Source organism: Hemicordylus capensis, chromosome 6 (assembly GCF_027244095.1).
Source record: "Hemicordylus capensis ecotype Gifberg chromosome 6, rHemCap1.1.pri, whole genome shotgun sequence".
In the NCBI taxonomy this organism is placed as follows: Eukaryota; Metazoa; Chordata; class Lepidosauria; order Squamata; family Cordylidae; genus Hemicordylus; species Hemicordylus capensis.
This window is the reverse complement of record NC_069662.1, coordinates 46,965,610-46,992,059: the sequence shown is the minus strand read 5'-3', so window position 1 is coordinate 46,992,059 and position 26,450 is coordinate 46,965,610. Positions and strand designations below refer to the sequence as shown.

The following is a 26,450-nucleotide window of genomic DNA, read 5'->3' as shown; positions in this document are numbered from 1 at the left end:
GAGACTACTCAACGGAGGAGCTGAGGAAGCAGCCAAGGGTGGCTGCAAAGAGAGGGGTTTTGCAGGAGCCAGAAGCTCCGCCCCTTCCTGCAACTTAAAGCAAACCCTTCTCCTCCTCCTCCTGAGTAGGCCCATTTAGAGGGAGACCCCAAGCAGCTAGACAGTCATTTTGCCTCTTTTCTGTTATAGAGCTTTTTGTTAGAGTTAAGCCCTGGCAGTGCATAACCTGTGCTCCTGAGGTTCTGAAGGGGATGCAGGGGTGGGGAACCTTGGCACTCCAGCTGTTGTTGAACTACAACTCCCATCATCCCCAGCCACAATAATTGTGGCTGGGGATGATGGGAGTTGTAGTTCAACAACAGCTGGAGTGCCAAGGTTCCCCACCCCTGGATAGAGGGTGTTCTAAGAACAGGACAGGGGCCTCCAAGGGAGGTTCTGGGTCCCTAGAGCTCCAGGGCTCCTCCAAGGGAGGGGGTGACTGGAAGGAGGGAGAATAAACTCTGGCTGCTGCTTAGGGTCTGTTGGCTCTAGGGTTGTTCTTTTTGTCAGTGCCAGGGGTCTCAGCAGGGATGTGTCCCCTCTTCCAGGTTGGAGTCTGGGTGTGTCCTGGCATGCAACTTGGTGTGATGTCACCTTAAAGATGCAGAAAATGTAAAGAAGCAAAACATTTCAATGTGTTTCCCCCCTTTTTGTGGAAAGGTGATTTTTGTTGTATACATGAACTCAAGACATGGACCTCTACCTTCCGGAATAGGGTTTATCTTTAAAGCAAGTCAGACAAGCTGATTTGTGTACAAGTTGGTAGTGAAGTAGATCAATGGCTTAAAAAATGTTTCCTGCAAAAACAAAAACAAAAAACCACACAAACATCCATCCCAGCATATCAGCCTGTTTTTGTTATAGACTTTGCTGCCTGATGAAATTCTCAGTGTGGTAAATCTCATTCCGTGTATTTGTTAATTTTTCGCAAAGTGGGTGAGAACCAGTGGCAGGTTCTGCTCTGCTCTGGTTTCCACCCTTTTCTCCTCTGCTGCCGCCGCCCCCCTTCACCTGCTTTTCTCCCTTTTGACGCAGAGTTAAAGATTAATTATAGCTGGTCTTCCCCAGCTGGGTTGCTGAGCGGATGGGAAATACCCATTAATAGAAGGATGGCTTTTTATCATTCTGTCAGCGGCTGGTGGTACAGGACGACCTCGGGATTCTCGGCTTGGAATTCGCTCGCCTTAAAAGGGGGATTGCTTGAATTGGATAAATGAGTTTCTCTTTTTTGGGGGGTGGAGTAAAGGGAGGGAGAGAGGGGAGGCCAATAGAAGCGGCAGGAGGAGAGAGTCCCTGGAACAAAAGCCAAAATATTTCATCAGAGACCGTCCTTTACCCCAAACAAGATAAAAGTATAGAGAAAAAGAGGAGGAGATGAATTGTACATGACAATAGCCCCCACAATGCATTGCTGAAAGGGTGCCACCATGCATTTGCTGACCAAATCCTACTTTGGGTTAAATATTTATCATAGACAGGGTGGGGGGCTTCTGTGTTGCAAGAGTAAATTTGTCTGAATGAGGAATACTTCCTGGAGATCCGTACAAAAGAGCATCATCATCCTTTATTTCCCCTCTTGGTTGGTGTGTGTGTGTGTGTGTGTGTGTGTGTGTGTGTGTGTGTGAAAGAGATAATTGGAAAGGCCTCTTCCTGGGGGTGAAATGCGGTGATGGAGGTCTTCAGTTTTGCAAAGTTAGCAGTTTTTGTTGTGATAACCGGTGCCTGGAATTCTGCTTTTGTTCTAGTTGCAGCAATGCAAAAAAAAGTCATGGGGAGGTGACTGAAGCAATTCTTGGGGTCAACATAGAGCCCTTGTGTGGGAAAGCTGGGGCCTAAAATATATATACTGCCATAAGACATTTGTATGAGGCGGTATATAAATGTAATAAATAAACAAATAAAATACAAGACATCAGCCAGAGGGCTCCTAAGAGCCAGGAAGTGTTCCTCATTCAGACATATTCACTCTTGTAAGAGCTGGTCTTGTGGTAGCAAACATGAATTGTCCCCTTTGCTAAACAGGGTCTGTCCTGATTTGCATTTGAATGGGAGCACTGTGTGAGCACTATAAGGTCCCCTATCCTTAGGGAATGGAGCTGCTCTGGGAAAAGCATCTGCATGCTTGCATACAGACAGTTCCAACTTCCCTCCCTGGCATCTCCAAGATAGGTCAAGTTTTGTTTTTTTATAGGACAAGATTTTTTTTATTGAACCAACAAACTGGCTGAGAGAGACTCCTGCCTGCATCTTTGGAAAAGCAGCTGCCAGTCTGTGTGTAGATGATACTGAGCTGGATGGCAGACCAATGGTCTGATTCAGTAGAAGGCAGCTTCCTATGTTCCTAAGCCCATCACCCTGTCTATATATAAATAAAATACAGATTTTAAAAAAACCAACCTTTTCTAATACTGGCCGTTTGAATCTGGAAGTCCCAGCTCAAGGATGAGGTGCCAGCTCTTTGAGATGTTTCCTCAGGGGTTCCAGGCCCTGCTCAGTAGTCTCTCGCGGTGTCTTAAACTCAGTTCTTCCATCTGTAAAATAAGAATTGTGCTGAGACCCAGGCACTCGAGCGATCCATGTCACCTCACACTCTGTAGTCGCCTTGGGGGTGCAGCTTGTTTGCTCCTCTTTGCTTGTAGCATGTATTGTTTCGTGTGTGTGTGTGTGTGTGTGTGAGAGAGAGAGAGAGAGAGAGAGAGAGAGAGAGAGAGAGAGAGAATCTGTAGCCCAGAAAGGCTGTGAGGGGGGAAACGGAAAAACAAATCTGTAAAGTTCAAACTGGAGTACCCTTGAGTACATAGTTCAACCTGTGTGCCGTATAAGCAAGCTGAACCATAGATCCCACTTTAGAATTTACTGGCTGTTGTTCACGCCAACCTGTATAATAGGATTTTAACACAGAAGTCAAAAACATGTCCACAAACCTTGTGAACAAGTTCTTAACCCTGATGTTGAATAGCATTTGGCAGATTTGGGGAACTGAGCCTGAGAGGAGATCATCTTCAGTGCCACATACAAAACCCTTGGGAAACATAGGCTTTAAAAATCATCTCTCCCACAGATGGTGGTGTTCAAGAATGCATTCTCAGGCAGTTTGAGAGAATGATCTTGAGGTGGCAGGAAGGAGGCTTCCTCCTCCTAAAGGATTTGAAGTTGGAGATGCCTAAATAACAAATATCTCGGAGACACACTGGACCAAATTGAAAAAAAATTGGTTCTCAGAGTTCATAAAATGCATAAGATTTGGTCTCCTTTGAAAGACCAAACGTGAGCCTGGTTTGTACATGCATGTACTGTACATTGCTTGATTACTGTACTCTTGATTACTTATACTCGTGAACTGCATGAGTTGGAAGCGATATTAAAGTTTTGTCTGTCGTATTAAATCTGTGATAGCCCATTCACATACACACACACACAGATAATTGTTTGTTGCAGTTTTCAAGCAATTAATATGCACCTGCGAACCAGCTCATACCGTGGACCATCTTCTAGGCTTGCTGGTGACTGGTGACACATTGTCTTTGGGATGGTGTAATTGACACAATGTTGCCATCTTGCTGGATGGTCTCTAGGGAGTTAATTTCACCTATACTGTGCTTAGTACTATTTCAGTTGTTGGTATCTTCTCTCTGACACACATCCATCCAAGCTGAGACATCTGATTGAGATCTTTGACCCTAATGTATCTGAACTGGCAATACAAGATTAGCTTGTCTGTTTACTAGGGGTGGGGTGGGGGGTCGTTTCAAACCCCCACTTCTCTCTCTGATTGTCTTCTTCCTTTCTCCCAGCTCCAACTGCCTCCACCAAATACTTTTATCCTTTTCATGTTTTGTTTTGTTTTTTGCTGCAACGACCTTGGTTGACTAAAAGCCCAGAGCAAATTGGAGCTATGCTTCCCCTCCCCCTTGCATTTCACACATCCAGGGTCAGGATTTTGACTTTGCCCTAATTTAAATCTTAAATGGAAAGCTCCGAAGACTTTTATCTTCAGGCTGCTGAATGCATATGGGGATGTGGGGTTGTTGCAAGCTTAGGGTGTTATGTTTTGTGTGGTGGTGGGAGGAGGAAGGTAGTGGGACTGGGCAGATCCCTTCCCCTCTCCCTCCAGGTTCCCAAGCTTTATAGGCTGGAAAAAAAATGCACACAAATTCCTGCAGACTCTTTATATGGATTCCACAGTGATTAAATGACAACATGAAAAGGGGGTTCTGAGCAGATGTAGGGCAGCTGAGATCCTGGGAACTGAACTCCTGCAGCTGGGCTTAGCTGAGCGTTGCAGGGTGTTCTGTGGTAATCTAACTGATGGAAGATTAGCAAAACTGCTGAAGGGCTTCCCCAGTTACCCCAAGTCTAAACCAGTAGACAGTTTCTCTTACGTGTTTTCTAGCTTCAGAGTTGTATATGTGTGTGGCAAAGAGCAGCTTAAAATGTTTGCTAATTCCATAAGAGAGGAGGGTGTTTGCCTGGAATGCATGGGAGGCATGCGTGCACACTTCATTAGAAGTTTTGAAACATGTGTTCTCCCTGCCCCGTTCAACCCTGATTGTTCTCAATTTGCAGCTGACTAAAGAGCAAAGGAGCTTCTGAGCATGCACGGTTTGGTTTCTGCAGTTAGACCTCTGGCTCAATACATTGCTGCTCTTCTTGCGAGTGAAAACTGGGCTTTTCCTAGATCCTGTCTTCTGCCAGCCCAATTCTGTGAGAAATGACCCTTTCCCATTAATACATTCCAGTTTCTGCCCTGCTTTAGGTCTTAGATGAAGGAGTAAAACTAATAACACTCTAGTAGTATACATCCTGTTAAGTGTAATACCCATTACACAATGACCCCGCTGTGATTTAGCCAGCAAAGCAAGAAGGTCTCTCAGCCCTGCCAAGCAACCCACATGTTTGGGCTTGGGGAGTTTCCAGAGGAACTGTCCCACAGTTGTGGACTCACCAGTGAGGTTGTTTTTCTATGGATGGATTCAGATTTTTGGAAATTGCACAGTAGCAGTTCAAGGGGTTATATTTGGTGGCTCAGTCTTCAGGTCAGGCTTGTCCTCCATAGTTTCTGACCATGTGCGTAAGCCTAGCATTGTTGTCACTGCATAAAAGAATTTCAGAGTTGGAAGGGATCTTGCAGGTTTTTTAGCCCAACTTTCTGCTTAGTTCAGGAAACCGCTGCAGCATCCCTGACAGGTGACTGTCCAGCCTATGTCTGGAAACTTCTAGAGAAGGAAAGCCCACCACAGCATGAGGCAGATGGTTTCACTGTTGATCAGCACTTAAGTAGGAAATTTTTCCTCATAAGAACAGCTCTGCTGGATCAGGCCCAAGGCCCATCTAGTCCAGCATCCTGTTTCACACAGTGGCCCACCAGATGCCTCTGGAAGCCTACAACAGGAGTTGAAAGGGGCATGCCCTCTCTCCTGCTGATACTCCCCTGCATCCTGCCTTTGAGGCTGGAGGTGGCCTAGAGTCCTCCGACTAGTAGCCGTTGATAGACCTCTCCTCCGTGAAGTTATACAAACCTGTCTTAAAGCCATCCAGCGTGGTGTAGTGGTTAGAGTGCTGGACTAGGACCGGGGAGACCCTAGTTCAAATTCCCATTCAGCCACGATACTTGCTGGGTGACTCTGGGCCAGTCACTTTTCTCTCAGCCTAACCTACTTCACAGGGTTGTTGTGAGGAGAAACATAAGTATGTAGTACACCACTCTGGGCTCCTTGGAGGAAGAGTGGGATATAAAATGTAAAATATATTATATATTTTTCTGTCTATCTATCTATCTATCTCCAGGTTGTTGGCTTTCACCACATCTTATGGCAGAGAATTCCACAAGTTCATTATGCGTTGTTTGAAAAAGTACTTCCCTTTGTTGGTCCTAAATTTCTTGGCAATCAATTTCATGGGATGACCCCTGGTTCTAGTGTTATGCAAGAGAGAGAGAAATTTCTCTCTCACCATGTATGATGTCTATCCTAATCCTCATGTTTCTAAACCTGTTTTCTTTCATTTCAACCGATTGATTCTGGTCCTTTGCTCTGGAGCAACAGAGAACAAATCTGCTCCTCCTGGGTGACAGTTATGCAGATATTTGAAGGTGGCTATATAATCTCTCATTAGTTTTCTGCAGGCTAAACACAGCCAGCTCCTCCATCATAAGGCCTGGTTTCCAGATCCCTCACCATCTTAGTTGCCTTCCTGAATCTATTCCAGTTGTTCAGTGTCTGTCTTAACATGCCATGTCCAGAACTGGGAAGAGTGAAGTCTGATCAGTTCAGACTTCACTGAATACTGTTGCTTCTCGTGATCGGGACACTATACCTCTGTTCATGCGCAGCCTAAGATTGCACTCCCATGTTTAGCAGCTGCATCACACACCTGGCTTATGTTCATCTTGTGGTCCACTAAGACACCTAGATTATTTTCATGTGTACTTTTGTCAATACAGGTCTCCCACATCCAGGACTTGTGCATTTGATTTTTCTTGCCCAGGTGTACAACTTTACACTCTAGTTTACCCTTCCACATCAGCCCAGAAAGCTGGGAAAGTGGAGGACTGGTCTTAGGGACTTTGGGGATTGACTCGTTTCAGGAGCTGTGCACTGTGCCTCAGAGCCCTCTTCAGGCACAGAAGGGAAATAGTGTATTGTCATCCCTGAGATTGGCAGGCAATGTGAGTCCTCTGGATTGGCCAGGCCAGGGGTAAACGCTAACATCCTAGCCTTGTATGAAGTATTTTCTGCCTGCTGCATTTCAGGCTCTGGCTAGCAGCTGATCTTGGGAAACCTGGGTTGGAGAACATGCACTCCAGGTCTGGATTCAGGCCTTGGTGAGTTCTGGTGCTTAACTGCACCGTTGGAAGCGAAAAGACTTATTTTCCCCAAGTAGTAAACTACTGAACACCTACCATGTGGCTGCTTGATTTCCTGAATCCTTCCTCATGATATGGGCTTGGTACATAGAGAGTGTAACTAACCGTGAGGGCATTCTCTGATCTTAAGGTCTGAAGTTGGTGTTGGTATTCATCTTGGAACTTCAGTGCACAGCAGGCCTTTCATTTTAGCCAACTGGCTTTCTTGCTTTTCACCAATGATAATTATTACAATATACTCTGCAGTTACACCTTGCACTCTTGAGTGTGGCTTTGTTTTATCCGGTGTATATAGAGGCCTTTTAGACAGCTTTGAAATTGACCAGATCAAAAAGCAGTCTGGAGCACAGTGCTCTCTTGGATTACCCAGCTTTCTCTTACACCAATTTTCATCTTTGTATTGTTTTGCCTGCTAATAGGGGGCTCCATTTCACTCTTCTCTCCCTAGGAAGTGACCTATAAAGATGCTTTTAGAGGGCTTAATGTTTTAAGAGCCTCAGAGAGCAGCTCTTTAGAACAGTGACTCTGTGGATATTTGAACAGAATACACAAGACGTTTCTTTACCAGTTTTTGTGGGAACGGCAGAATACTGACTGCAACTGCAGGCCATGTGGTGTGAGCATACTCTGTGCTTTAAATAAGCAAATGGGCATTTTTCACCAAGAAAGGAGTGATTCTGTGACCTCAAGCTTGCAAATAACTACTCACCTCCTTGCCTTTTGCAAATAAGAATGGCAACCGAGCAAGAAAGGTTTTGTAAATTTGAAGATAATTGCTGCCTTTTAAAAAGACCTCTGTTATGTTACAACTATCATAGCAACCCTCTACAAAATCTCTTTGCCTCTAAGAGCCAGCCCAGAAATTTAGGAGCTAGGCTGCTCTTTGATCTGTAGGGGGCAGACTCACCACTTTTGTCCCTAGCAATGCCTTCCCCTCTGTGGGTGGGGGGCTGACCTTGCTTGCTCAGTCTGGCTGCATTTGTCTGGGTAGGGCAGGCAATGGGTAGATTCGACCAGAAGGAGAAATGAGCAAGCAAACTGGGGGCAAGTTGCTCTTCCTCCTCCTGATTGTGTCAAGCCAGCCAAACATGGACCAGGAAGAGGAGGAAGCAACCTGCTCCCACCTTGCTTGCTTCTCACTTTTCTTCCTGGTCATGTTCATGCATCACCTGGTCAAGCCCTAGTCATAGGTATGTGTGGGTTAGGAAAATGTTTTATGGGCTCGAGCTTAATTGCAGAGCTGGCATAAATCATGCACATTAAAGAAATCTTCATATAACTGTGTACTTGGAATCTTTCTTTTTAGCTTGTAATTATGAATACACATAGGGAATATACAGCATATTGAAACCACATCCCCTGGCTGCCAGAAATCCCCCGGTGTTACCCGCGTCCTTTCAAGCCTAGGTTTCCAATCATAAGGACTAGAAATTTGTTTTTATGATTAAGAGGCACGTTAGTGCCTTGAAATTTAAGGTGAGGAGGAAAAAATGGGCTGTTTCCCCCACATTAAGGTGATGTATCTATGAAATAGGTTAGAATCTCTATAATGTTTCCAAATTTCATTAACATTCATCAGTGCCAGAAATATAACACTTTCCTATGTAAGCGACATAGGAAAGCATACGTTTTCAGTGATTTGATATAACTTCAATTTCTTTTTTGTTTTGGTTGTCTTTGTACAGTTGTATACAACATTACATACCATGCAGCTTTGTAAAAGGATAACTTCCATATCTGTAGAGTTGTGACGCTTTAAAGTGACCATTATAAGTTTCTGTTAAACTTTGGGCAGAAACATTGTAGCACATGGAAAATGGGGTAGTTCGCATTGCTAAGGACAGTATTTATGCCCCAGCAAATAGGGTGTGTGTGTTCTCCCTCAAAAACATTGTAGGGATTTTGTGGGGAAATCCAAACCCTGATGTTTGTGCAACTGGCTGTGAAAAAGGAGAGCGGAATCAGGTGAGGAGGTGGTACACATTGGCCTTGTTGCTGTGGTGATTGAGCTACTACTTCTGCCACCAGAGTAGCAACACAGAGCCTTGCAAGAGATGAGAGAGGGAAACTACCTTATGAGACTGCCGATTGTGTGAGGGGCTATTTCAAGGTACGGGGACACTGGCCAAGGAGGAGGTGATGGCAGAGGGAACAGACAGGATTGGGAAGAATCTGGGTTGTGTTTTACCTGTGGGAAGGTTTGGATTCTTAGAAACTCCCTCCCTTGCTTATCCACAATCACAGATAGAACCTTGTGAGGCTGATCCTCGGACATACCAAATCAGTCATCAAGATGTACATGTTCCATGCGTTGGTAGATACATTGCCACTAACTGGAATGGAGAGTGAAAACAGACAAACTATGCATATCTAAAAAATAAAGTTTAAAGGAAGGTAATATATGAGAGAAAGAAAGTGTGAAGTGTTTATGTCCTGGGGAAATGAAGATGACCACATTCACTTCTAGTCTGCATACCTTCTCCACTATGACAAATAAGCAGTCTCGCCTTAACTGTCCTGTTTTAAACCAAGGATTTTTACATGTTTCAGTATTTTATGCTAATGCATTTCTAAAATACAGGGAAATTTCAGTATTTAAAAACGTTCAGTTTAGGGCGAGACTTAAGCTGAATCCTACTTTTCAAACAATGCCGTCATGTTGGCTTCTGCTCAGATCAGAATCGCACACTTCCGACTCCTTCATATGTTATCCTTTGAAGACTTTGTCCTCATCTTTCAGATCCACATTTGCCTCACCAGAAAGAGAGGTACCCCCAAATTCAACACTTACAGCTTCACCATCATGTACATCAAATGATTAATAAAGATGTGCTTGTTGCATTTTTTTGACGTACTGTATCACTTTCTGTTGAGGTGAATGTGGCCATGAAACAGGAAAACAATGTCTGGCTAATACAGTATACGGTTTAAAAGGAGGTTAATAGTTGTGTCTGAAGTGTGTTTCACTGATATGAGGCCAACATGACCACATTGTTTGGATTTCCATCTATTTTAGACTATGAGTAAAAGTGGGATTAACCTTATGTCTCAACTTAAACTGAAGGTTTTTAGATATTTAATATATATACTAGCTGGGCAGGGCGCAGAGCATCTGCGCCTCTGCTGGCCCGCCCGGCTTTAGTTTCTGGTCGGCTTTCAAGCCGGCCTGTCCCCTCCTCTTGCCTGTTGCCTGCTCCCGGCAGCCGGGCCGGTGCCTCCTTATCCCTGCACGGCCCGCCACCACCACCTCCTCATCCCAGCGGCCGGGCCGTGGTGGCCTGCCGCCTCCTCATCCTGGTGGCTGTTTTCTCCCCATCGCTAGTCCGGCAGCTGCTTGCGAACTCATCTTTGGTGAGTTACCCTCTGGGGACTTGCCTGGATGGGTTAATGGGTGAGTGGTGATAGCAGCTACCACCACCTGCTCTCTCTCACTGGGCAGCGGAGGCTGGAACAGTTCCTTCCTGGAGAGCTGCTGCCAGTAGTGTAGACAGTACTGAGCCAGATGGACCAATGGTGGAACCCAGTATAAGTCAGCATCTTATGTGCCTATGAATGATAACATGTACCATTATTGCCTGCCTTCTCCCTCTGTGTGGCTGATGGGGAGGAGGAAGAGCTGCTATTGCCACAGGCAGTGGCACAATGCTGAGGGTTTGAGTGGCAGGAACACTGGAGACCTGGTCCTCTGAAGCGGCCCAAATACCACGGCTGCCCAGACTCCATGGGCAGTGATGGGTGCTGCTGCCCCTCCTCAGTGGCAGTGGACCACGGATTTAAGGATGAGCTAACTTGAGGTGCTAGGACCTCAGCTCAAGGATACCAACCCCTTCACTCTAGACTTGGCCTAGAGGGTGGTTCAGTAGGAATTTAATCATGCTTGACATGGGTTTCCAGCCACTCTGTAACATGCTCTGGGGAGGGAGATGCTCAGGCTGCTAGGAGACTCTCTCCCTAGCCAATAGGTGGGCTGTTTTTGCCAAAACCAAAGGCAAACCCTATTGGAATTGTGCACATTACTAGACAGAGGAATTGGGGGAATAACGTTAAAGTTCACATGAGCAAACAGTTTAGGATTAGGGGTATGTACTCCTCATTATCTTAACTCCTCTCTCAGTCAAGTTACTTATACCGGTAGGAGTTAGGCTGTTTTCCCAAATGGCATATAAATCAGTGTTTGCATTTCCTCCAGCTGAACGTTTGTTTTAATCAATTGTTTCAAGCCACGTTGGATGAGGAAAACGCAGAATATACTTTAAAAACAATAACAATGTGAATGTTAATACCTAAATTGGCTAGGATGTCCACCTGATTTTAAAAGATGTTTCTGTCCTGCATTCTGTCAAAAACATTTGTATGTGTGCACATGTAGCTTGAGTGAGGCTCAGTAGTGCTTTTGGAGTGATGTGTTAAGTTGCCCTTTAAGTGCATTTAAGGTTTGTGAGACTGTAGGAATTCCTTGTTTGAAAATGGCCATTTTCATCATTTGAAAGATGATAAAATACCCCTGATATTAATCTGATACCCCATATTTATGCAATTTGTACAGCACTTTTTCAGTATACAGTTGTATACATCCATTGTGTGTAGCATTCCCTCTATTTTTTTTCATCTGTGTGCAGAATGAGTTTTATTCTGGGCAACAGTGTCAAGGCAGTGTGCACGCACATGCATTCAGAGTGAGACCTTCCTGATTCAGCCTGAGTGGGATCTAAAGTTGACTGAGTGGACATCAAAAAGCATGTGAGCGCATGCACACGTGCACGCCTTAGAGGAAATACTGATTGTGTGTAGTAGGTTAAGTTGAGAAATAATGACTAAAGGGCCACCTTGCGTTTCTTATGGCTAAGATGGAGTTGGAACCTGGCCTTCCAGTATCCAAACCTATCATGCATCTAACCACATGGACCTACCCTATTAATGAATAGCAATTGGCCATTTGATAGAAAAATTCAAAACATATATTGGTGGACAGGGTTGCCAACTCTGACTGAAGCTATTCCTGGAAATCCATACCCACCTACCCTGGCCCTGATAACTTTCACAATATCAAGCCATTAATATCTCCAGGATTGCTTTTAATAGCCACCTGGAGATTGATCCTGATTCCTGGAGACTCCAGGCCAGTCTTGGAGGGTGGGCAACCCATCAGTGGACAACAGTGATTCCAGTTTGCTTGTGGGGGCGGGGGGCAGGGAATAGACTGCACAAGTCCATTCATCCCTGGTGTACAGCAGAAACCTCTCTTCAGTAAATTCACCGAGCACAATTGCATCTCAGCCCCCACAGTCTGGGGTTAAGTGACATGTCTTGCTTGTGACATGCCAGACTTCTGGGATTTAGCTAAATGTAGCTGTCCGGGAGGCTACTTGCTCAGGCCGCAGAAACGGTTTACAGTATCAGTTCCTGTGATTGGCAAGCAGTATGAAGCCTCTGGATTGGCCAGGCCTGGAATAATTAACTGGTATGTCCTAGCCTTCTCCTCTTACTTTCTGCCTACTGTGCGCTTCAGGCTCCAGCCAAGTCTTCGGCTCCAACCATTGAACTCGGGGACCCGGACAGGAGAAAACACACCCCTAGCGTAGATGTGGTTTTGGCTGCGCTCAGCCTGGATCTGACACAGTAATCCATTTCCTGAAGGCAGCACCCTCCCTCCGCCCTTCCCCAGTCCAAAATTTCAGTCTGCCTTGCTGGCCTGTCAAGAGGCAAATGGTACTCGCTTTTAGGTAACCAAGAGAGTTGCTTATTTTATCCCTGATATGTGCAAAAGAGGTAGTTACTGGTGTGTAGGTGAATGCTTGTTATGTGACCTTGTTAGCCTGTGCTTTTGTCCACATGCCTGTGAAAATGGGTAGCCAAAACCAGAGACAATCCTCTGAGTTGAGGCTTGACCAAGGCAAACAATACTCTTTTCCTCCGTTGATGTTGTGGATACAAAATGTATCTCCTGATCTATCCTTGGATGCCAGGGGTGAAGTACAAGTTCGTGCATCCTAACACACAAGGGATGTAATTGCGTCGAACTATGAGCGCAAGTGTACAAGTTTGTTTTTGCCTTGCTGGATTTTGGAGAACAGATTGGACGGTGGGGATTGGCGTATTCTCTCTGCCCCAGACCAGTTTCTGCATTATTTTCCATAACTACAGGAAGGCTGGAAGCGCCAAGAACAGCAGCTAAATTGCATTTCCAAGTTTTGTATTCATTCTTTTTATAGAGATGGCTCTGTTTTAAAGTAGTCAAAGGTACAAGCCAGCCAAACACTTCTAACTCACATTAATTTCAGTAGAAGAGTTAAGCAGGAGCTTTATTTTTTCTGTTTGGAAATCAAGGGACATTAAAGTACTTAATTTTGGTTGGATTGTGTCCAGGGTTTTAATGAGAGGACCAGCAATGAATATGTTTCTCAGCAATCTTTTCCCCTCCATATGTGTATCTTCTTTTTGGTAAATTCTGTTATTTCATCTTTTCTTATATGTGTCTTTCCTGTTCTTCCCCACTCCCCGCTTGCTTTTTTTTGTTGTCTTCTTTCTTATACATGCATTTCTTCTCTCCTCCCATTTTCTTTTTCTTTCTCCCTTTCTCTGACTTATGCTCTATTTTCTTTCTTTCTTTTGTCCTCCCTCTTTCTCATCACAGTCTTTTACTAAATGAGTCAAAACAGACATTTGTCATGTTCCCTACAGGAAGTACAGGGGCTTTTGTTTGAAAAGCTGCTGGCTAAGCAGAGCCTCTGACTTTCTATTATTATTTAAACAGGCCCCACTGAGCTTTTTCTCTTGAATGCGCGCGCGCGCGCACACACACACACACACACACACACAAACACTGCCATCTTTTGCATGATGGGAGGCAGATTTGAAACTCAATCTCTCTTAAAATAATGAGGGCAGTCCTAGCCAACTTAGTATTTTTTGATAGTGGCAGGGGATGAAAGAAGTGTAAGATATACACATTTTTAAGCACCAGAGAAAAAAACTGGGGAGAGTGCTGGGCTGAAATCCTGCACGTAGATATGTCTGTTTCCTCCTTTGAAGTCACCTCCACTTCTGCCTACATAACTGACCTCAGGATGCATTCACATAAGCACGATGAACTACTTCTGTTGAGATTATATAAGAGCAAGTGTCTAGCTTCTGTACTGTTCACACAGTTATAAGAGTACATTATGCTTGTGCACACATATACACACTCCTCATGAAAGACTGCATTTACTGAAGTCTTGTAAAGATCACTTAGAATTCTCCCTTTGTTCTTCTTGTTGAAGAGGACATGGGGCTTACTTTTGTGATGGATAAAGATGTTCTGTAGGGCCAAAGGCGGCTCTGTTCACCTAATATTCACACAGATTATCAAGGGGTGGAGGTGTGCATCTCATTTTAAATTGGGCCTCCGTGTTCATAGAATCTGTGTGTGGTTAGGAGTAAAGGCCAATTATTCCATGGCTCAATAGAACTTGTGAGGGAAATGAACAAATTGAAGTATTTTAATTGTATATGTTAAGGGTTTAAACTAATGACTTTTTTATAGCAGCTAAAAATCTTTTTTAATCTACTAGTATAATAGATTTCTAAATTATATTGTAGAATGACGTGTATTATCGTTAATTTGATTAATGTAACCATCCTTAACATCCCCCCACCCTTCTTTGGTACTAGATTCAACAGATATTTATGTTTTAGAGCTCCAGTTTTCCCCTTGCAGTGTTTTTGCCTGCATAAAAATATGATCATCTCTGTATTCCTGCTCCAGCTTCACTTTAACTTCTGAATAGAATAGGAGTTGAAGTACTTATTAAAGGACTGATTAAATGGAAACTGCCCCCCATGAACATGGCCTCACTCCCTGATCTCCCAAATTAATGCACTGATATGAATGTTCAAGTAGCAATTGAACCATTCAAACTTCTTCCATGATAAAAGGTCTTTGAGGATCAGTGCCTGTTTGTTTCAACCTCAGCAGCATTAAAGTATGGGTGAGGAGGCCTTTCAAACCATCCAACACACCCAGTTCTTCACAAAACAGAACTGGAAGAAAGAGAGTGTTTTGAATGATTTTATGAGGGAGGGAATAGATTGGCGGGGGGGGGGGGGACTTGATCCCTGACCTTATCACCTTTTAAGGGTTTTTTTGAGAAGGGATGACAGGACTGCCAAAGGCTTGAATTGCTCTCTATTTATTTACCTGTTACTGTTTTACCAGAAGGGCATTGTCTTGTCAGAGAGAGAAAACAGCACCAACGCACCCCCTCCCAGGCATAAACAGCCCTTGCCATAAACAGACCACGTCCACCACCACCACCCCCGCCCCCACCCCAGGTTGTATATCTCATGCAAGCACTTCTCTCTTGAAAGAGTTCGGGGAGAGATGTGTGTGCTGTTCTTTCTTTCTTTCTTTCTTTCTTTCTTTCTTTCTTTCTTTCTTTCTTTCTTTCTTTCTTTCTTCTGTTTTTAACTTGTTTATGGTACTCTTATACCAGAGATCTCAAGCCTTAAGGGGAAAGTGGAAGGAGTGTGTCTGTGCATAGAGGGGTGTTCATAAAAGTGTTTCCACGCTGTATCAAGAAGCTTGTGACAAAAAGCCCTGCAGAGTCTCCTTATCAGATGATGAGTGATTTTTATTTTCTGGCTGTTTTTCATCTCCTGGCTCTAGATTTCTTTTGAAAGTGATAAGATAGTGTGATCCTGTCCTCTCCAGCCTGCCTCCTGTTGTGATTCAGAGTCCTGACAGAATGGCTGAACATCTCCAGTGCTTAATACCTAGGGGGGGAATGCTGTGGCTCAATCTGTCTGGAAACTATCCTCTGATCCAGAGGGCCTTCCCCTTGTTCCCTGACACCTGGATGTTCTCCTGTTAGTGGAGAGGGAAATGCACTCTATACTTGCTCTGGGGCATTTTATTCTGTTTATAGTACCTTGGGCTGCACACTAGCATTGCAAACAGATGCCAGAGCTTTGCTTTGAGTCTTGGCACGTTAAGCCCTACATATGCCATTGCTCATTGAACAGAAATGTTTTACCAACCCTGTGCGGAAGGTCTTAAATAAGTGTTCTTCACTGCAAGGCCTGGTACCCAGTGGCAACTCCCATCATCCCTAAATGCATCTCCTGACTAGCTGTTTTTTAGGTCTGTGCGAAGCTTCGGCCAAAGCTGAATCCTCTGCACAGCCCCCTGGCACTGTGTGGAGGTGACCACTCCCAATACTGTGTTTTGCCCAGAGTAAGTGGGGCTTCGTTAAGGGAAAGGGAGCTCTCTTGAGCACCAGCACCATCTTGGAAGATGTGGACAGAATCAGTGTTCCCTCTAACAGGGATTTCCAGATTTTGTTGACTACAAGTTAAACTCCCATAATCCCCAAGCAAAAGCCATTGCAGCTGGGGATTCTGGGAGTTGTAGTCAACAACATCTTGGAATCCTTGTTAGAGGGAGCACTGCACAGAATGCTAGGAAATGTAGCCCTTCATAGCACTTTCCCAAGAGCTCTATGAGGAAAGTGCTGGGACAAATGATATTTCTTGGTGCTTCATGCATGACTTCCAAAATGGAGCTCGATGGGGCTCTGCTCCTCTTAAAGCCTCCCCCGCCCTGCACTTAGGGAAAAATAAGAAATGTATCTCCATCTGTGATTGCTTTTAGGAAGACCCTCAAGACATACCTATTTTCTCAGGCTTTTAACTGAAATTAATTTTAAATTGTTTAATCTTCTATATTATTAATTCCTGTACAGGGGATGTGGCAAGCCCCACCCCCGCTGCAGCCACCACCAATGTCGGTCCCAGAGGGGGAGACATGCGCAAGGGTGGGAGGGAGGAGCGTGCACCAGGAGGAGGGTCAGGATGGGTGGCGGGCAAAGCCCCACCGTCCTTTGGAGGGCCAGGATGGGTGTTGGGGGCCGGGATGGAGGAGGACATGGGGCAGGAGAGACTGAGGCAGAAGGTAGAAGGAGGGCAGGAGAGACTGGGGCAGAAGGTGGGTGGGAGGTCAGGAGGGACTGGGGCAGAAGGTGGGGGGGGAGGGCAGGAGAGACTGGGCCTGAAGGTGGGGGGAGTATATTGTCACACAGATGTTCTGTGCGGGGTCAGCTAGTTGTGTTTGTCCTGTGAAATTGTTTTACCTTTTTATTCTGTGATTTTTTTAAAAAAATCTGTTTTATATCTGTTGTGTTAAATTGTGTATACTGCCTAGAGATACACATATCAGGTGGTATATAAATATGATAAATAAATAATGACAGCAGTGTGCAGAGGTCAGAATGGTGGGAAATAGTCCCTGCATCCCATTTTTTTTGTCTTTTTTTTTTTTTTTTTGGTCAATATCACAGTCTTAGATGGATTTTGCATCAGCAATGGTTGGCCATTTAGAGTCTCACCATGTGGCTTAGTCCTTTTTGCCTCCATGATTCAGCAAGCATTTTTGTTACTCTGCACCACCTCTTTGCCTCCCCACAAGGCTAAGACACATGTATTCATGTGCACGTGTGTAATATGTGCAAGGAGTTCCAGAAATCTCTGAGGAAAATATCATGATTTTTTGTGTGTTGTGGATTATACATAGAAGATTGGATCTTCCAGATAATTTAGGGGTACAGGTTGCAGCATAATAGCATACTAATTGATAAGTAATCATAAATACACAAATTTGTGACCAACCAATTAGTATGCTGCTATTTTAACACTTTTAATCCTGTCCTTTCTCAAATTTGCTCAGGGTGGGATATGTGGCTCTTCCCTCACAGTTTTATCCTTGCAAACAGCCCTGTGAGGTAGGTTAGGCTGAGAGAGAATGACTCCCAGGATCGCAGTAACCGCATATGATTGGGAGGGAATCTAAACCCAGGTTTCCCTGGGACTAAATCCAACCCTTAACCACTATGTTGTCTAGATGGAAAAACCAGTATTTTAAATTGGCCTTTATTGCTTTGATTTACAATCCGCTTGCCCTGGTTACCTGAAACTCTTTTGTATCTTGTGGTACCCCTTGGCTACACCTGATTTTTGCTTGTGCCACGTGGTGTGATCTGGATTATGCAGCTGATACATGCAAGATCCTGCCTTGTAAGTAATAAGAAAAGGAGATATAAATTGAATTATATTCAGGGCAGTTCCAGATCTGTGATATTGTGACTGTGAGTAGAAGCTGAGGGGTAAAGTAGTGGGGGCAGATAGACAATGGAATACATACAAGATAAAGACATGGCACTTCTTTTTAGCATGAGAACCCTCTTTCCCCTCTCTGCCCAAGCCATCTTGGTTTGTAGGGTGCAGCCATGACCTTGTTGGAGAGAACAGTCAAGGGAAGAATTACATTGCTGGAATGTAAAATCAAATTTCTGTAGGAGTGGTCCAAGGAGATTAGATTTCTGTCTGGCCCTGTTCATGTATCTGTGAGTACCTCTACCCTCCATGGGGTAACTCTATGACAGAGGGTCAAGGGGCTGGCCAGCAGCACTGAAGCAAACAACAGCATTCTGTGTATGCCAAAAGTTAAGAAAGTTTAATCAAACATTTAATTGCATATCAGATCACGTCATCTTTCCTTCAGAAGACTTAACACTCAACACACTTTCATTGACATTTAGTGTCCTGATAGGAAGTGGAGCAGCACACCTGATTTTTGTGTGTTGACAACCAACACCATCTTGTGTTTAGAGAACCAAGAAAAAGTTATAGGAGCAATGGCTTCACCTTCCCATCCGAGTCCCAGAGTCATTTGTTGCTCAGGGTCCAGCAATCAGATCCCTCTTTTCTCCCAGATCCATCTCTGGCCAGTTCCTCACATTGAACTGCAGTACCCCACCTCCACCCCCAGTCCCTGAGATGCTTCACTATTTCCAGTTGCAGCTGAAAGCTCAGTTTCTCGGGTGTTTCATCCCAATTCTGGTCCGCCAGTCTCTCGATTTGTACCATTTGATTTCTTAAGCAGTAAGAGGGTGGGGCTGCTGCCTGACTCTGCCCCATGGTCTAGGAACACTGTTCCCTTTAAGGCATGCACACGTGCACGTGCTCACAAGTTTTTCAGTGTCCGCTCAGTTAATTTTAGATCCCACTCAGGCTGAACCAGCAAGGCCCCACTCTGAATGCATGTGCACACACAGTGCATTGATACTGCTGCCCAGAACAAAATTCGTTCTGCACAGAGATGGAAAAAATTAGAGGGACCACTGTCCAGGAGGTGGCTGCTTCTGGGGCCAGCCAAGCTAATTAAGATCTTCATCCACTTGTTAACACTGACACCTGGAGGAAATTGGGGGCCAGGGCTTGATAGGCCCCCCTTGTGTTTTATCTCAGTGTCACAATATATTTCCAGCAAGATCCATATGATTATATGCAGGACAGCAAAGCTCAGTGCCATCAAGAACTGAATTCTAAGAAGATCTGTCTCAGTTCAAATTAATCACATTTTGGGTTTCTTACTTTTAAATAATACGTTCTGCTTCTACTAGTTATGGTGGCAAGGGGAAGGAGCATGCAGGAAACTGACACTCCATCTCTTGCATACTAAATATTCTACACAGTTCCTATTTTGACTTCTGTATGCATTGTCCACATATTTTCAAACTTTTCTTCATAAACTTAAGAACTAGAAACTTGTTTGGTCTCTTTTTAAAAAGAGAATTAGACACTCTCAGGATGCTGACTTCTATAATAAATACCTAAATTTGGCTTTTGACAAAATTGCAATGTAGACAAGTCACTTTTAAACCATTGTCTGTTTTTGCCTTTTAAGAAGATTTGGGGGCCATCTTAAAAAAAACCACAGAAAACTAGCACACGTGCACTAGAATTCCTATTCATTTGCACACATGCACTAGAATTGTTGTTATGGAAGTTTTAGCCCCTTTTGCCTAATCTCTAGAAGTAGAGTGGGGAGTGGATATATCTAGTCTGTAGTGCACATGTGAGCCACCTAATGGCGCAGTGGGGAAGTAACTTGCCCAGGGAGCAAGAGGTTGCTGGTTCAAATCCCTTCTGGTATGTTTCCCAGTAGTGATGTGCCCAAACCGGTCCAGACATGGGCGGTTCGGGTTCGGGTGGATTAGGGTGGGGGGTTCCTTTAAGGGCGGGAGAGGGTTTACTTACCCCTCCTGTGCTTTCCCAGCTCCGGCGCCCGTATTTCCTTTAGCAATCGGGGTGGCAGGATACCTCCCTGCCACCCCTTCCCCCACTTGGCTGCACACACGCCCATATTTCCTTTAGCAATTAGGCGGCAGGATACCTCCCTGCCGCCCCTTCGCCCGCTTGGCTGCAAAAGGCTTTAAGAAGCCATTTGCCCGCGTGCAAGCAAAAGGCTTCTTAAAGCCTTTTGCAGCCAAGCGGGCGAAGGGGCGGCAGGGAGGTATCCTGTTGCCCGATTGCTAAAGGAAATACGGGTGCGCGCGCAGCCAAGCGGGGAAAGGGGCGGCAGAGAGGTATCCTGCCACCCCGATTGCGAAAGGAAATATGGGCGCCGGAGCTGGGAAAGCGCGGGAGGGGTAAGTAAACCCTCCCCTGCCCTTAAGGAACCTCCCCCACCCCAGTGCCGGACCACAGCTCTGCGGTTCCGTGCACACCCCTATTTCCCAGACTATAGGGGAAATGCCTATATCCGGCAGCAGCGGTATAGGAAGGTGCTGAAAGGCATCATCTCATACTGCGCAGGAGATGGCAATGGGAAACGCCTCCTGTATTCTACCAAAGACAACCACAGGGCTCTGTGGTCGCCAGGAGTTGTCACTGACTCGACAGCACAACTTTACCGTTAGTGCACATGTATGTAAATGCTTGCCTATGAACACTGAAACACCATCTAGTGCACAGCTGTCATTTCACATATTGCATTTTGAGCGGTAATGTATGATAGCATATTATGAGACTGACTTTCCTTTCCTTTCCTTGGGGGGGGGGCGTTGCTTTGAAAACATGTGGCCTGGTCCAGGGTGTGCTACAGTCACTTTTTCTTGGTTGTCTAAACACAAGATACCAGTGTGCTGCTCCACTTCCTATCAGGACACTAAATATCGATAAAAATGAGTTGAGTGTAACTCTTCTAAAGGGTATATGACTTGATCTGATATGAGAGACATCTGATTAAACTTCCTTACATTTTTAAAAAAGGAAACTGTGACAGTTTACTTAACACACACCCTGCCAGTGCAGGACTGGCAGTTGCGGAGTAAATGAGTACAGTAAACAGGAGGTAGGGAATACCCAGTGGCAATGCTGACTGAAAGCTCTCCCCCTGTGCTGGTGCACTATGTAGCCACGCCAACCACAAGTATAGCATTTGACTTGCAGCCAGAAATGCTGTACCTGGGGAGAGATCCTCCTCCCATGGTTAGGAATGCTGGTGGGTCTCTCTGACATTTCCCCTCATGTACAGTGTTAGTCTCCGCAGAGCAATACAGTATTGGGGTCAGTATTGCGGGTGGGGCTTTCAGTTGGTATTGTAACCTCGTATACTGTACGCAGCTACTGAATGTGTGAATAGGACTTAGGAAGGTATCAGGTATACATGACTGTCCCTGCTTTTATTTGCAGAATGTTGAGAGGGATGTGCTTGCATCTGTTCCTAGATGTGATGCTGTACTGTTGGAATAATCATTTTGCAGGAATCTGCCCCAGGCGTGTTCACCAACAATAGTGTTCATACACCTTCCCCCACAACTGCAAGGACTAGAAATCTGCCCATTATTTAAATGAGAACTGAGTTCCTTACAATTCTGTGGGAGGCACTGGATTCTGTACTGGAGACTGTATTTGCAGTATTCTGCACTTTGCCATGCAGATTCTTAGATGCACTCCTACTCATTAGTTCCTTTTCCTTCCTTGGGAAAAACTTTCTAAGATATTTCTGAATAACATAAATGTTTGCATTTTTCAAAAACAGCAGCCAGACCCATGAAACATGTTGACTTTTTCAGCTGATAGTAGCTTAGTGGCTAAGAGCATGATGTATGGGTGGAAGTCCCCAGTTTTATCTCTGGTCAGTTATGAATCTAGTAGGTGGCAACCTTCAGTCTCTGTTTTGTGCTCTAGGGATAATAATACTGGCCTCCCTTACAGAGCGATGGTTAAAATGACTGAGGTGATTATGTGGAGTGGTTTGAGCACACAGAAATTCTAAGTGCTTATAAGTAGCTCCTTCTTAAATGGCAACCTGATGAAGAGAGTTGTGTGATTTGAAAGCTTGTGTCATAATTTCAAATGCTAGTCAGCCCAGATTAAGGCTTTGGCTGGCTTGCATTGTCTTTTGTGTGTGTGTGTGTGTGTGTGGTTTTTTTTTGCAGGCTATAAAGTGGCTACTGAAGCTTTGATTCTGTATTCACTATTAGAAATAGTTCAAATATCAGCATTTCCCTAGTACCCACAGTCAACTGGTAGGTGTGGTGGGCCAACGGGATTATAACTTGCAGCGTTTTATGGGGAAGGTGTGTGCGTGTATGAGCCCTTATTGCTAAGTTACATTCCACACACACACACCCCTTTTCTTTCTAACCTGTGCATATAAACAGGCTTCCCTTCTTCCTCCTTCCTCCCTTGCTCGCTGGCCTCCTCTCAGTGGTTCCTTGTCACTGGGCATCCCTGCTTCAATTGGCGGTGGGTCTGGATTTGGCTGTGCGGTGGCTGCTGCGGCGGCGGCGGCATGCCGGTGGCAGCCCTTGGCAGGCGGGGTGGGGGGAGCGCCCCCGTGATGTCACTGGGAAGGAGAAGGCCTGTGAGTGGGTCATTTGGAGGTGAAGCTTTTTTGCAAGGAGAGTTCAGGCGGAGTTCAGCTGCATAACATTACGCAAATGAGGGGCGGCTGGAGGAGCAGCAGAAACCTCCCTTTCGGAGAGGGGTGATGCAGGCAAAAGGGGCCGCCCTGGCCAGTTTCTTGCAGCAAAAAAAGAGGGGGCCCTCCTGCTTTTTCTCCTTGCGGCGCTCCGGGGATGGAGAAAGCAGCCGATGATGCAGTATCCGCAGCTTTGTAGCTGGAGACAGCTGTTGGAGAGGCATTTTTCCTATGCCTGTCATCTTTTCCCCCTTTCCTTTCCTCCTCCCCTTTCTTTATTTCATTCATTCATTTTTCTCTCTCTTCTCCCCTCCTCCCTCAGCCTGCTTTTCCGCAGTTGGTTGTGGCTGCGCAAGACACAGATCGCGGCAGGTAAGGAAAGAGTTAAGCCAGTTAGAGCCGACTTTTCGTGTCAGGAAAGATTTTGCGCTGCCTTTAATCTATCAGTCCTGTACATCACACACGCGCACGCACACAGACAGACTCTCTTTCTCTCCCCCCCCCTCCCAGAGAGAGAAGGACCAGGCAGCTGGAGAAAAATCCTTCTGCATCCAAGGAGACTTGAGGGTTCCAGGCCTCTGGCATCTTCCCAAGCACAGAGAATCTGACAACACATTTGTACTTTTCAATACTTCCCACCTTGTTTCTCTCCCTCTTTTTGTGGCAGGAGACACCTAATTGCTTAAAATATTATATATATTTTTATATGTATGTATGTATATATATATATAAAAAACCTACAAGCACAGTTTCTGTGCATTGCATTCAGTCATCTGCCAAACAGGAAAAGATCTTGAATTCTAACAGGAAGCCTTACTTTTTCTTTTCTTTTCTTTCTTTTTTCTTTTTTGTGAAACTTTTTTCCTCTTTTTTTTTTTCCTGGAGGGAGTTGCTGCAGAAGATTTTTACCCCTCCCTTTCTCTTCTCTCGTTAGTTTGGAAGAACGAGAGGGAATTGTGGAACTGAACAGGAGGTGGAAATGTGACCAAAATGCTATCTAATACCAGGGAACCTACTTCTTCAAAGAATTCTGCTTATGGGAAGGTTGAGTGGCTTGGATTGTATTTTTTTTTCAAGTAATAATTCCTCTCTCTTTTGGATTTATAAATATATTTTGATCTTGAAATGGGAGAAGCATCTCAGCCCTGGATTGGCTGGCGTGTTTCCCCAGGGATGCATCTGGAATAGAAGATTGAAGACGTGAATATTATCTTTTGGGTGTTTTTTACTTTAAGCAAAAACACTGGTGGCCAACTCGTCCTGCTTGGCGGATTCCCCAGCCGCTTTTGGATTCCCTAAATACCTCCCCAATAGGGATTGAGAGAGATCAGAAAACAGAAAACAACCAGACAAACCTCCCCTCATCCCTCTGGATTCGTCACCACTGTAGGATTTTGTTGTTTGGTCCTTCATAAACCAAACTTTTGCCCTGCTTCTCTCCTTCCCACCCACCCCCCACTACCCCCACCTCCTTTACCCTCTTGTTCTGCTTGGAGAAGATGTACGAGAGTGTGGATGTAGCTGGCTTAAACAGCAGTCCTAACCCCTTCTTCATGATGGATTTTTACAACCAGAACCGTGCGTGCTTGATCCAGGACAAAGGACCCGGGAACCCCAACCCTTACAGCACCCCTGTCCGTAACCAGCATTGGAACAGTTCCAACCACTGTACGTATAATGAGATCCTCCTGGGCCTGATCCCACTAGGGTGACACCCCATCACCCTCCCCCCCTGTTGCCAGTCTTGAGGTGACCTTATTAAGAAAGACCAGAAGCTGTAAAGTGGTGTGGCGGTTGGTAGTAGTATGGGATATGTAATCTTGACCGTTTCAAAGGCTTGCTGGCTTGCTTTATGGACTGTAAAAACCCACCCTGTTGTGTTGTGATTATGGAATGGGTATGTGGGTGGGGATTTAGGATCAAGGGCTGGGGCTGCAGTGCTTTTGCAGCACAGGGTGTGTGTGTGTGTGTGTGTGTGTGTGTGTGTGTGTGTGTGTGTTGCCCATTGCATGTTGAGACCCTCTTTGGCGGGAACTGTGTCCATTCAAGACACAAGAAACAAACACCCCCTTTCCTGACTCCCCTGAATGTTTTTGGATTCTCAGTGAGAATTCCAACCATTGGCATTCCTGTTTATCTGGAGATGTCGGTGTTGGTTAATTCTGTTTTGTTTCATTCTATGAGTTATGTTTACATTTGGTTGAGGGGACTTCCTAACAGTCCCTGTGTGTTCAGCCCATGTGCAAAATACTGTGGGAAGGTTTGGGGGCTCTGTCTTACTCTAATGAAACTCTCCATCACTCGGAATCTAAAATATCATCTGCCTTAATGCAAATATGGGCAGCTTCTCATGTTTCCATTCCATATAAACATTTGGTGGATTCGCTTCTCTTTCCCCACTCCAACCCACTCCCCAGTGGTGGATATGCAGTCCCCTGGCCTATTTAATTTATTTTATCTGTTGTTAAGCCATTGTATCTAGGTACCAGTTGGGAGCTGCATTTGGAAGTTGGGGGAATGTTTTGTTTTTGTACATTTGGGCCAGTTCTGGGGGAGAACACAGGAGACATTTGCTATACCAAGTACAGCCCTCTCACCCCCAGCCCCCACTTCCAGCTGGGTGTTCAGTTTCCAGCTCCTGATAAGGTCTCTGACAAAATCCAATTAACTAAATAGTACACCAAGCCTTTAATCTTTCTATATATACATATGCAAACAGCCTCTCGGTGGGTGGGTGGGTTATCAAGTGGAGAGGGTACAGTGGCGGCTAGGAAATGGACTGGATTTTCTGTGTGAGTCCTCTAGTCTGTTCTGCAAAATAACTTTTTTTTTTGAAGTGTTGTAGTATTCCCTCCACCCAAATTTCTGAACCTGGCTTTGCTGAAGCTGCATATTTTTCTGTCCGAAAACTACCTTCTCCTCCCAATCTGTTTCTCTTCCAAGTAAACCTTATTGTTCTTCTTTAAACCCCTCCCTAATTGCTATCCCAGGCTTTTCCTGGAGCGTGTGGGTTGTTAATCAGTCTGTGATTTGGATTGGGTTATACATGTTCCTCCCCCCAGCTCCAGTTTTCCTTCTTTTCTAATATACAGGGACATAGGACAGTAGTGTTGATTTAGAAATGGTAGTTTCTCTTGCAAAGGGTGGGGTGTGGGGGAGAAATCCATGCTCAAACCAGAATTGCACCCCCAGCTGGGAGGTAGCTTCAAGAGTGGGCTTTGCAGCAATAAAAATGATTAATTGCATATTAGAGATACCCGGTCTGTCAGTTTGATAACTTACCTAAATATCTGAAATGCTCGTATGGTATCAAAAGGTAGGAAAGTTCTCAAACTTTCTCCTAGAGTGCTGCCCACAGTAATAAGCTGAGAGGGAAACATTTCCCCAAACAGTGACTCCAGCCATGTTTGTGCAAATGGTTGCTTTGTATTAACAAACCTTTTAAATCCTGTTCTCTTCTCACTGAGACATGAGTTCAAGCAAGGAGGGGACTTGGAGCTCAGGTTCCTCTTTAAAAACCCATCCCTTGCTTCTAAAAATTGTTGATGTGATCACTGAGAGAGCAGGATCTACACCCTTTCTCTGGGTGCCTTCAGAAACAAAACATCACATGTTCCCCCTTGAAAATGGGGAATATTCCAAAAAACAGGTGTAGTAGTAGTAATACATAGTACGTTTTGAGTGTTCAATACACTTCATATACTTACTTCAGGGCCAATTTTTACAGTCAACAATGGCAAAGGTTTTCCTGGACTGTACCAACTCTGGCTGAGTTGTGTTTTTTAACACTTCCAGGGTAGT

At 44.9% G+C, this 26,450-nt stretch overlaps 1 protein-coding gene and 1 long non-coding RNA gene across 10 annotated transcripts in view; one reads left to right on the top strand and one right to left on the bottom strand.

Annotated features, from left to right (window-relative positions):
* RARA (retinoic acid receptor alpha) overlaps window positions 1-26,450 on the top strand; it is a 219,414-nt gene that overhangs the window by 126,746 nt on the left and 66,218 nt on the right. The window contains exons 1-2 of one of the 9 annotated variants that reach the window (XM_053261937.1): window positions 22,881-23,021; window positions 24,224-24,317. The exons of 6 other annotated variants lie outside the window; for them this stretch is intronic. In XM_053261937.1, coding sequence (XP_053117912.1) covers window positions 22,881-23,021; window positions 24,224-24,317 — 235 coding nt within the window. Of the gene's footprint in view, window positions 1-22,822; window positions 23,022-23,044; window positions 24,318-26,450 lie in introns of those variants that run through there. 2 more of the 9 variants (XM_053261938.1, XM_053261945.1) reach the window with 2 other exon arrangements.
* On the bottom strand, window positions 740-22,503 carry LOC128329957 (uncharacterized). Its single transcript, XR_008309878.1, has 3 exons — window positions 22,374-22,503; window positions 2,437-2,570; window positions 740-1,332 (listed from the first exon to the last, which is right to left on the bottom strand). It is a non-coding gene; the product is annotated as an uncharacterized LOC128329957 (long non-coding RNA).